General features: G+C 52.3%; 3 protein-coding genes across 3 annotated transcripts; 2 read left to right on the forward strand and 1 right to left on the reverse strand.

Annotated features, from left to right (window-relative positions):
- Positions 1-845: 845 nt before the first annotated feature.
- N7482_010271 (uncharacterized protein) lies at positions 846-7,155 on the forward strand (the record flags this gene model as incomplete). Its single annotated transcript, XM_056692395.1, has 3 exons — positions 846-1,277; positions 1,343-3,895; positions 4,018-7,155. 3 exons carry the CDS (start codon positions 846-848, stop codon positions 7,153-7,155), a joined length of 6,123 nt encoding a protein of 2,040 aa, XP_056538352.1.
- Positions 7,156-7,546: 391 nt separating this feature from the next.
- Positions 7,547-8,677, forward strand: N7482_010272 (uncharacterized protein; the record flags this gene model as incomplete). Its single annotated transcript, XM_056692396.1, has 2 exons — positions 7,547-7,606; positions 7,679-8,677. The coding sequence occupies 2 exons, from the start codon at positions 7,547-7,549 to the stop codon at positions 8,675-8,677; spliced, it is 1,059 nt and encodes a 352-aa protein (XP_056538353.1).
- A 335-nt stretch (positions 8,678-9,012) lies between these two features.
- N7482_010273 (5'-methylthioadenosine/S-adenosylhomocysteine nucleosidase family protein) lies at positions 9,013-11,888 on the reverse strand (the record flags this gene model as incomplete). The annotated part of the gene is made up of 4 exons (XM_056692397.1): positions 9,013-10,308; positions 10,366-10,679; positions 10,728-11,499; positions 11,538-11,888. The coding sequence occupies 4 exons, from the start codon at positions 11,886-11,888 to the stop codon at positions 9,013-9,015; spliced, it is 2,733 nt and encodes a 910-aa protein (XP_056538354.1).
- Between the last annotated feature and the right edge of the window lie 173 nt (positions 11,889-12,061).

The following is a 12,061-nucleotide window of genomic DNA, read 5'->3' on the forward strand; positions in this document are numbered from 1 at the left end:
TTATCAGATGGGAAAAAGCGACCAGGTAATATTGTTTCGACAGCCCACTTTGAAATTCTCAGGTTGTCCACTTCTGGAGATAAATTTTGGGATATGCCAAGGAGCAGTCAAGGCCCTGGGCCGGCTAAGATTCGCCGATCGCTGGGCAGACACCATGGCAAAGCTTGGATATTTGGCAAGGCTACGGCGGTTCTTCACAATGATGCTTCCCTTTTTTCTTTTTTTTTTCTCTTTTTTTTTTTTTGGTTGTCTCGCTTTCTCTTGTCTGTCTCGTGTTCCATTCTACATACGATACATCAGAAACCCCAGTATACCGTACTGAGCGCTCTGCAAAAGATGATCGCCGTAAGTGGAGCCGTCTACGCAATGGGAGGGCAATCTACTTCCAACTTCAATACCCAGCGGGGCCCTTTAAATTACGCTTATACGGCCAGTTCATTCCAGAGTATATTACTTACTAGCGTATTTCTCACGATTACCGATATGTATGTAATAACGATACGGACACTACAGTATCAACGATACAGCAGATACCCGAATCCGCGAGGTCTACCACCTGGTGGACGGACCCATTGGTCCTGCGTTAGGGAAGACACGGTAGATTCCATAATTCGTTGCTTTTTCGTCAGATGCAAGCCATGACACACCCGAGCCCACCACCGGTGGGTCTCAGGGCGCTGTAGTCCCCGATCTCGCGTTCGAGAAAAGCAACCCAGCGGAGGGGCCAGTTTCCGAAGCAGCAGAGAGAAAAGGCGCAGAATGCTTTTCGATGTTGCAAAACACATCAATCGTTAGCTCCTCTCTGAACCACTCATACCGTTGGACACGCCTACGAGGACCTCGCCATGGCTTCGGGAGCCATTCTCTCCACGGAGCGTGCGGCACCGAAGAGACTAGCCAGATTTGTCCGCTTCGACGTGCCACTCGTGCGGGCAAGCGAGTACCACGGGCAAGAGGTTGATCTGCTATTGCTGGCCTGGGCGTTGCTGCTCTATCGCTATAGTAATGGCAATCAGGTCCAGCTTACCTGGGGGCGCAACGGTACGGCCGCGGATGTCACCTTCGACTTCAGCACGGCGAGCATAGCGTGCGATGCGGCCGATGCCATCTCGGTCGCACTCGAGGGTGTGCGATCATATCGGCAGCAGATCCAGGCGGGGAAGCTGATTGCGCTGGATAATGCGGTCGTATTCTTTAATGATGAATGCGCCCCAAGCGACTTGCCCAGTAGCGCGCGAGTCAGCGACGGCGATGCGCTCGGGGGTGGAATGGCATGGGTAAGATAGCAGCACCCTAGTTGAATCGGTTAGAGAGCCAGTAACTGATGCGCAAGTTATGATAGGGTAATATCCAGCTTCAAGCGACCATGTCTCATAGTCATTTGTGGCTGCGGCCCTGCTGGCGCGAGCCCCTCGGCGCCGAATACATCGCGACACACTATGCACACGCGCTGGTCGAAATCCTCAATACTGTTATGTCCGATATGTCGAATACCATCTCGACAGTTCTGAAGCTAGGCGAGCTCGACCGATCCGAAATTTGGCGCTGGAACAAGGCTCTTCCTCCCGCCGCGGACACCGGTATCCAGGATTTAATATCGGAACAAGTGCAGAAACAACCAACAGCACAGGCGATCTGCTCCTGGGATGGAAATCTGACGTATGAAGAGGTTGGACGATACTCAACTGACCTTGCACGCCACCTTGTGGGCCTCGGCCTGCAAGTAGGCCAAATTGTGCCAATCTGTTTCGAGAAGTCTCGGTGGACCATTGTCGCCGTGATGGGCGTGATCAAGGCAGGCGGCGCCTTTGTTCTGATGGATCCCAGCCAGCCGCTTGAAAGACGCCAGACCATTGCAGAGCAGGTCAGCGCCTTGCTCATTGTAACGTCTAAGACACATGGCCCCTTCGGTCCCAAGATCGCTCCTGGCGCCAAAACCGTCGTCATCGCACAAGATACGCTAGACGAGCTCGCCAAACAAGCAGCTAAGACGACGCAGCGCGAGCTCCCGGTAGTGCCGACAGATTCCATTCTTTATCTGATCTTCACATCTGGAAGCACTGGCAAGCCGAAAGGCGTGATCATCAACCATACCACATATACCACAAGTGCGATCGCACGAAGCGCAGCGGTCGGGTACACCACGGAGTCGCGAGTGCTCGATTTCGCGTCTTATGCATTCGACGTGAGTGTAGATAGTATGCTCTGCACACTGCTTCGAGGCGGATGTCTCTGTATCCCCTCCGACGACGACCGACTCAATGATCTCAGCGGTGTGATTCGTCGGATGGGGGTCACCATGTCCAACATGACTCCTTCAGTTGCCCGCATCTTGATTGCGGATATTATCCCCTCCCTGCACAGTCTGGGCCTCGGTGGAGAGTCGTGTTCTGTTGGCGACGTGTCTGAATGGGGCCAGCATACCCGGATTGTGATTGGATATGGCCCGTCCGAGTGCACTGTTGGCTGCACGATCAATTCCAGCGCGGCTGGTAAACCCTACGTGAGTATTGGCCCGGGTAACGGATGCGTTATTTGGCTGGTTGACCCCGAGGATCACAACCGACTGATGCCTATTGGTGCGGTTGGCGAACTTCTTGTGGAAGGCCCTATTGTGGGCCAGGGCTACTTGGGTGATCCCGAAAAGACAGCAGCAGCATTTATTGAAGACCCCGAATGGCTGGTGGCGGGTGGCGGAGGCGTACCAGGTCGCAAGGGCCGGCTGTATAAGACGGGCGATCTGGTGCGCTACGATCCCGACGGCGAGCGCGGGTTTGTGTTCGTTGGTCGCAAAGACACACAAGTCAAACTTCGCGGGCAGCGAGTTGAGCTGGGCGAGATCGAACACCATCTCCGACGCCTGCTTCCAGGGGGCACTGACGTAGCAGTCGAAGTCATCGCACCTCAGGGTCGGAGCACGGAGTCGATGCTACTGGCTTTCATTGCGGATCCCACTGCCAAAAGGTCCGAAGGCAACAAGGAGGATGAGCTGCATGAGATCCAGTTTTCGGCAGGCATTCGCGAGAAAATGTCAGACCTCAATGAGGATCTGTCCAAGGCGCTACCGATCTACATGGTCCCATCGGTGTATGTTGGTATCAACCGGATGCCGATGCTTGTCTCAGGAAAGACAGACCGAAAGTCTCTGCGTACATTCGGATCGCAATTGACTCTGAAATCCGGCAGCTCTGAATCCTCCCCCGCCGAGAGCCAGAAGCCTAGCTTGGAGACTGAAGTTTGCCTTCACGAGATCTGGTGTCGTCTGCTTGGGCTGAGCGCAGACCAAGTGAGCACGACCCACAACTTCTTCATCCTTGGCGGCGACTCTGTTCTGGCGATGAAGATGGTACCGGCAGTACGCGAGCAAGGCTTCTTGTTAACTGTCGCAGATATCTTCAGTTTCCCCGTGCTATCGGAGATGGCCAAGTCGATGCAGAAAGCGGATGCAGACTCGCAGGTCGAGGTTCTTCCGTTTTCGATGATTGGCTCGGCCTGGAATCAGGATGCTGCTCGCATAGAGGCAGCTACTCGATGTGGCGTGGAGCAGGCTGCGATCGAAGATATCTACCCCTGCACTCCACTCCAGGAAATTCTAATGGCGTTTTCTGCTCGATCTGCGGAAAGCTACGTTGCTCAGCGCGTTGCCGAAATTCCCAACCAGGAGACAGCTGAAAGACTGAGAGAGGCATGGAGTATCGTCATCAAAGACAGTGCAATTCTACGCACTCGAGTCGTTGAGTTCAGGGAACACGGCTTCATGCAGGTTGTTACCAGCGCATCCCTGACGTGGCAAACCATAAATCGCAGCTTGAACCAATTCTTGGAAGAAGACCAGAAGACCCCCATGTCTGTCAATATGCCATTGAGTCGATATTCTATCGTCTACGATGATTCGGTCAGCAAGATCTACTTTGTCTGGACCATTCACCACGCAATTTACGATGGCTGGTCCACCGATCTGATCATCGAACACGCCAGGAGCGCGTACCAAAAATTCCAATATCTCGTCCCGCCGAGTTCAAACACTTTATCCAATACCTCGTCGACCCCGCGCGCGAGTCCTCGAAGGACTACTGGCGTGTGCAGCTACAAGGCGCCGCTGGTCCTCAGTTCCCTGCCCTGCCATCACGAATGTATATCCCCGAGCCAAACGCCCTCGCACAGCGCCTCATTTCCGTTCAGCAGTCGACTCGCTCCAGCATCACGACTGCAACCCTTATCCGTGCAGCATGGGCGCTAGTCGCTTCCCAGTATACGATGAGTGACGATGTCGTATTCGGTGAGACCTTTGCCGGGCGCACACTCCGCATCCCAGGCGTTGAGCAAATCGAAGGCCCCATGATCGCAACGGTACCCGTGCGCGTGCGGATCGATCGATCGGCTCCCGTGCAGGAGTTCTTGCAAGCCATCCAAGAGCAGGGTCTCGTGCGAGCTGCACACGAGCATCTCGGAATGCAGAATATCCGCCGGGTGAGTGGCGATGCACAGCTGGCCTGTGAGGTCAAGATGGGTCTTGTCATTCAGCCCCGTCCGGCTGAGGTGCCTGATCAATCGGAAGATGAATTGCCGCGTTTCCGAGTGGAAGATGCTGCGCACGAGGCTCTTCGTTTCAACTCATACCCGCTGATGCTCGCGTGCTCCCTGCGTCAGGATGGCTTCGAAGTTACTGCGAGCTTTGACTCAAAGCTCATCACCGAGCCGCAGATGCACCGTGTACTGGCGCAGCTCGAATATGTTGTGTCCCAGCTTTGCGGCAATGAAACTGCTCAGCTGAGCAGTATTACGTGCCTGGGAGAGCAAGAACGCGAGGAGATCTGGCGGACCAACAAAGGCGCAGCTCAAGATGCGACACCAGATGACTTTAGTCTTGCTCTTGAAGAGGCAAAAGGGCTGACTATCGGAGATAGATACCCGACAAGATTCATTCCATGGATCGTCCATCCCGCCAATCCCAGCCAGCTCATGCCAATTGGAACTGTCGGCGAGCTACTGTTGGAAGGCGTCGGCGATGCGGCAAATTTGGATGCTCCCAAGTGGCTTGTCCAAGGGATAGGCAACGGTCAATGCCAAAACCAGAAGCTCTACCAAACAGGTGATCTTGTGAAGTACGCCGATGATAAGTCGCTGGTCTTCATGGGCCGCAAGGAGAGCCTCCGAAGAGTCAATGGTCACCTCATGGATCTCACTGCCATCGACCTCCAGCTTCGCAACTGGCTCCCCACGAACACCAACGCCGCCAGCCAGCTTATTGTGCCGAAGGGCAAGGATACCCAATCGCCAACCCTGGTCGCATTCGTGAGCGAGGCTACCTCAAAGAATGGATCAATGGTGGATCTTGGTCTCGATGCAGAAAACGCTGGGCTGCTATCAAATGTCATTTCTGCCGAGCTCGCTGAGTCTATTGTTGGCCTCAACAAGAAGCTCGCCGATGTTCTACCACCATACATGATTCCGTCCGCTTACATACCGTTCCAAAAAATCCCCTTTCTCCGCGATCAGGTCGATGTTGAAGCCCTGAAGGCGATGGCGTTAACTGTTACTCAAGAGGTCCTGCTCCACCTGCGCACGGCGTTCATGAATTTGCATACTGGGAGGGGCATGAAGCAGATGACAACAAGGGAGCGGGCGCTTCGCTCTATATGGGCCAAATTTCTCAGCATGGAGGAAGATAAATTGACTTTGGATGATAACTTCTTCCGCCTGGGTGGTGATTCTATCATGGCGATGAAGCTTGTGTCGGCGCTGCGCTTGGAGGGCTATCACTTGTCCGTGACGGATATTTTCCGCAATATGCAACTACGTGATATGGCTAGTGCCCTCAAGGATGCTTCCGTGAATGGTCATCGTCCTGTCAAGAAATATCATCCTTTCTCGCTGCTGAATGCTAGAGATGTTGAGATGTTCTTGACTGATAAAGTTAGGCCTGCGCTACTTGATGCAAGCTCAGCTATTGAGGATGTTCTTCCTGCCACAGATCCGCAGGAACGCGACGTGGAGGCGTCTGTTTATGCCCCCCGGAGTGCCATCCAATACAATATGCTGTATTTCAAGGACGTTGATACGACAATGCTGGTAGATAACTTTAACAAAGTTGTTTCAGCCCATCCGATTTTGCGAACTGTTTTCGTCAAGGATGACAATCGCATCCTGCAAGTGGTATTGAAGAGCTTAAAGGTGTCGGTATCAGAGCACAACACAGAGAAACCTGTCAAAGAAGCCTGCAGGGAGATAGCGGAAGCAGATATCGAAGTCGACGACTTGTTCAAATTTGGAGCGTCTTTCATGCATCTCTTTGTTATCAATGGCACTGACGAGACCGGCATTATGATCCGGATCTCACACGCACAGTATGATGGCATTTCATTCCCTGAAGTCCTTCGCCAACTCGAGCTGCATTACTCCAAACGGGAGGTCTTCCCCTCGGTGCCGTTCTCAAACTTCATCCAGTACCAAGCCGAATCAAGGATCGAGAACATTCAATACTGGCGCAACATCCTGCAGGGGTCATGGCTGACGTCCCTCCAACCACCGCAACCAGAGAGCAAGCCCAAGTTCATCAAAAAGGTCGTTGACGTTTCCGCTCGGTCCCCAGACATCACAATGGCCACGCTCCTCACCGCAAGCTGGGCCCGCGTGCTGGCCCAACACCTCGGCGCAGACGACATCACTTTTGGTGGCGTAGTCTCCGGCCGCACAGTCGACCTCCCCGGCGTGGACAATATCATGGGTCCCTGCTACCAATACATGCCACTCCGAGTCAAATTCCAGCCAGACTGGACCGCGAAGGAGCTGCTCGGCAGTGTCCGTGACCAGTTCCTCGAGGGCAGCCGGCACGCAACGCTTGGCTTCCAGGAGATCTCAGACAATTGCACGAGCTGGTCGCCGACGATTCCGTTCTTCTCTTCAATCGTGCACCACCACGATATTGAGTACTTTGACAAGATCCCATTCGCTGGTACTGAGGCCTGTGTGGACTATACGAATCCGCACCTGGAGCCGCCCAACCCGACGCGCGTGGTGTCATACACCGAGGGCGGGAATACATATGTGGGTATTGCGGGTGATGAAATGAGGTTGGAGTTCTGGCAGGCCAGGTTGGATGAGTTGGCGTGTGCGATGGAGGGGCTTGTGAGCGACCCTGCTGCTGCGAATTGAGGATAGGATAACTTGTATCTTTTCCTTTTCTGTTGTATCTAGTAATTTCTTGATAGTTCATAGAAAGGTGTCTTAACTGAAGAAAAGAACAAGGGACGTATAATCCCGTGTGCTTAAGTGAACTCATTCTTATGCATTGAGTCGTATTCTACAGTACAGTAGCTCCTGGGAATGTGACAGTACGCGTAATATACACTGCATTAGGACGGTAACCCTGCACAAGCCCTAATTTCACACATGGCCTTACATAACACCGCCCTCACGCCGGGCTTCGGCCGCCCTTGCAGCGGCTTATCTGATGGGGTTTTATCTGATCTGACGTGGGAAAGCTCAGCTTCAAAATCTCCCCGTACCCCAGATTGACTGCCGACAACCACACCACTTGCACGCAATGGAAATCAAAATTCTCACCTCGCTGGCTCGAGGCCAGGCTGGAATCCTGCACCACATTGTACTTGATCTCCATAGCTCTCAGACCAACGTGAAAAACTAGGAGCTAACCAACCTCCCATCCCTTGCACAGACCGCCAACCTCGTCTCCTTCGAATACACCCGTGGCGCGCCCCACAAACCACACACCCTCGTCTTCGTAGGCGGTCTGGGTGACGGCCTTGGCTCCGTTGAGTACCTCAGCGACATCGTACGTGCCCTTGACTCCACGGAATGGACTGTGTTCAACTTGATTCTGTCCTCCTCGTACGGCGGCTGGGGCATGGGCCGGCTCGGCACCGACATCGACGAGATCGCGCAGACAGTAGAGTACATCCGCGAGTACAAGGAGCCGCACTATGGGGTCGGCAAAGTGGTCATCATGGGCCACTCAACGGGCAGTCAGGACGTGATGCACTACATCAACTGCCCGAACCCACGGCCAGCGCACCCGATCTTCGACAAGTGCTGGGAGCCGATTTTGCGGACGCCGGTTGACGGTGCGATCATGCAGGCACCTGTGTCGGACCGGGAGGGGATTTTGTGGGTTGTGAAGTGCGGCACTGCGAGGGATAGCCCTGCGGCGATGCGGGAGCTGTATAACAAGGCCGTGGAGGATGCGAAGCGCGATACGTACGAGGATAATGAGTCAGTGGATACTATTGTGCCGCTGTCAGTGACAGGCCGCATTGGGTATCCACCCACGGCGCCCGTTAGCAGCCGGCGGTTCCTGAGCCTGGTTAGTCCCGACAGTCCCGAGAAGCCCTCGGAGGATGACTTGTTCAGCTCAGATCTGAGTGACGCACGATTGAAGGAGACCTTTGGAATGGTGGGAACGCGGGGGCTGTTGAATCAGAAGTTATTGGTGATGTACTCCGGTCGCGACCAGTCTGTTCCTCCGTGGGTGAATAAGGAAGGTCTGCTGAAGCGGTGGCAGAAGGCTATTAATGCTGACGGGCGTGACTTCTGGGATCATCGTAGTATGGTCATTCCTAATGCATCTCATGCGCTCAGTGACCCGGATCAAGCAGAGCCTCGGCGGATTCTGGTTGAGAGGGTGACATCTTACTTGAATGATATTCAGAAGGCATGATTTTGGAAAAGTTTAAACTACAATCCAGTGTAGATATCATATTCAAATTCACTTGGGAATTCGAGATTATATACACAGGAATAGATAGAGACTCAAACATTGAAGGAGTTATTACCATGAAGCGAAAGTATTCGACGATACACTACAAATGCCAGTGTTCCGTGAGCTGCATTGCCCGGCTCCTGCTGATTTCGTCAATCATTCCTGCCCTTTTTCACATAAGAGTTAAGAGAACTGAACCGCTAGTAGATGGGCGACTACTGGACTCTGATTAGAAAAAAGCAGGAAGTATAGTAATAAGGTGGAATAGGTTAGTGTATTTATTCACTTAATTACTATGTACCAGGTTCCGGATCATCAAGCTGCAATTCTTGGAAAACTCTCTCCAAGTTCTCAAGACCACCAATAACATCATGGTAGAAAGCTTTTTGAAGCGCAGGGCTGGTGAAATCACTATCATGCCCAAAGTCGCAGTGTAGACATTTCTTGATAATCGTTTTAAAGCTCTTACTCACCATACGGTAGCTATCTTCTACCAATCTGTGGGCCGTGAAATACTCTGCAAAACCCGGTGTTGTTCCTTTCTCGAGGTCGACCGGTTCCTGGAGGGATCCGAGGGGAGCTTGGTATGCGAGTTCGAGGAGCATGATACCCAGCCCAAAGAGAACGGGGTTACGGATAAAGTAATGGTAATCGGAAAACTGGGACTGAGCCTGCATAGAGGAGTTTGGTGCTTGAATCGTTGTAGTCATATATGGTAGGACGTTTTGGGCGTGCCGAAGTAAGGAATCATGGCTTCCGAAAAAATGAACATCGTCGCTGCGCCATGCTTTGTTGAGCCACGGCGTAGCATGATAGTAGAGAACAGCGGTGGCAAGGTATCTCGCTAACCGGACGCGCTGGTAGAGACCCATGTGTTTTGTGGTGTCAGTTGATGACTTTAATATCAACTCAGTGAGTGATGCAGCTGTGGCCGTGCTGTTGGTCTGGTTTCCGATATACGCCAAGTGTTTACATATCTCGTTTTCCCCAAGCAGCCCAATGCAACCATTGCATTCTCGCAGCCGTAAGGACCTCTTGACCAGGGTACAGAAATTCCTTTGCAGATAGAGATTTGGTATTGTGGCGATGGGTTCTTCCGGCCATGGCGCCAATGAAGGGCCGGATAAAAGCTGGAACTGTACATGTTTACGAATCTTCGGTGGATATTGTGTTTCTTCAAGTTGTCTTGGTCGTTTGAGAGAAGCGGAGCCCTCTGGGAGTAGGGTGGACCCCAGTTCGGAGCTCGTCCCAGGAGACTTGATGGTTGATTCGACGTTAATCCAGATTGCGTTCCCCAGCGTCAATTGATGCTGGATAAAGGCTACATTAAATCGTACACGGGTTGAGGTTCCATCAAGATCTGGTTGGAGGGATAGATGCACTTTGTGGACATTATGTGTATCACAAGCAGTTCCAAAGGCATCATAGAGGCTGCAAGCCGCTTGCTGCACAATGCGGAAGTGCTGAAACTCGCGGCGAGCTTGGAGGGTCCCGGGTATTGTCAACTTTTCCGATAGCTGAGGCTGTTTGTGTGGGAGGATCGAAGAAGCAAAAACCCGAACCAGGGATTTTAGGTCTTCTACAGCGTCCTGAATATACGATTGATTAGCGGGAAGGAGGTGAGAAAATCTCTGTAGGTGTCTTACTTTCAGCGTGTCTGCAGCACTCCTGGGCTGTCTTTTCTCCTTCATAGCAGCAGGAAGACGCCTTGTCATGGATTCAATTTCTTCGAGCTTTGTTCGGATTGCTAGAGTTACCTCCAAGCAAATCTTTTTCGATGATCCGAGGAAATCTTTGACAGAATCGGAAGTATCTGACGACAGCATTTCCACATTGCTCGAGAAGACGACGCGTTGGGTTTTCAACGTGCTTCTGAGATCGACATCTCGGGGTAAATGCTTTCGGAATTGTTTGAAACATGCAAGTACATTCTTGAAGCTTAGTTCAATTGTCGGCAGAACTGTAACGGTCAGACTAGGGTCAACTAGCTTAGAAGGACAAGAATTACCTTGGAGTATGTCGCCGTCGCTGGCATCAATATTATTTTGTGAATGGTATCCTTCATCCCCGTGAGCTGATTGTGAGGATGCTGCTTCGGATATATTATCCACGAGAGAAGGCAGATAATCGTGAAATAGTTCCTTGCGCTGTTCACTTCCTTCAGGCTGATCAACAGTTGCCCACTGTTCCAGAAGTGACCTCATACATGCCGCAGCTGCTCCAGCCGTGTATTTCTGCCATACTTTATCCTTATGACTGTCAGCATAGTCGCACACTCCTTTCACGACAATGCAAGGCAAGTTGGTACAGACGCCCGCACCCTCCATCTCAAACGCAATCACATTCTCCTCGGCAGCAATTCTGTCTCGGTCTATGCCAGACTTCATAACCATGTCTCCTGAGGCTATGCCTCCGAAGTGGATATTGAGCCCACCTTGGGATGGGCGTGAACGAACGACCAATCTCTTCTCGTCACATTTCAACGTCTCACATGTGGCCTGGTGAGCCTTGTTGCAATATTCGTTCTTTTTGCATTTCCTACATCTCGAGGGACTATGATGCATATGATGATAGGTCGCCTCAAAAAGTCGATCTAGCTCTCTTGCTGGGCAGCGATAATCGCTACTTCGCTTCTGCAAGGTAGTGAGGTGATGATGGGTCTTATCGAGTAAATATTCACGGCCTTTTCGACTTTTCAGCTTGTGCAGGAAGGCTCGTACTTCGATATTCACAGCAGAGTCGGCTGCTGTCTCCTTGCGGCGAAACCCCCCGGCAATCTTCTGCCCAAGTCGTATAGCACGATATTGTCGCTGATTACTATATCACCAAGGAATATCCCCTCGTCGGCTCCACTTGGCACTCCTCCGCAGACACCAACAATCAACGCAAGTCGGATACCTGGAAAGCTGGATCGGAAGCCTGCTGCGACGCTGGCTGCATAGCCTTTTCCGATGCCGGGCATGTATGCAAGGACGACATTATGATTGCCGATTACCCCCGTCCGATATGCGTTTTGATCTCCCGAGGCCTTCCCGTATTGATCGCCATGTTCGTCCCAGAAATGGTCGAAAAGGGTCCCTGCAGCATCGGCTTCCAACTGTAGCGCGCAGATAATCGCGACAGCAAAATCCCGTCGGTGTTTCGGCGGCAACGGGTCTGTCATCGTCATGGCTGTGTGTCAACAGAATGAAAGGATAGATGCCTGCGAAAAAGGGGCATCTCTAGGAAATTACGTGCGAGTTGAATGGGGCGGGGTCAGCCTCACCAGTCAGCCACACCAGTCAGCATCGTTCGGCTTGTAAGCTAGCCGCTTTACGAACTTGCATATTTAGCCCCTCCAAG

The sequence above is a fragment of the Penicillium canariense genome, assembly GCF_028826845.1.
Source record: "Penicillium canariense strain IBT 26290 chromosome Unknown utg000008l_segment0_segment0, whole genome shotgun sequence".
Taxonomy (NCBI): domain Eukaryota; kingdom Fungi; phylum Ascomycota; class Eurotiomycetes; order Eurotiales; family Aspergillaceae; genus Penicillium; species Penicillium canariense.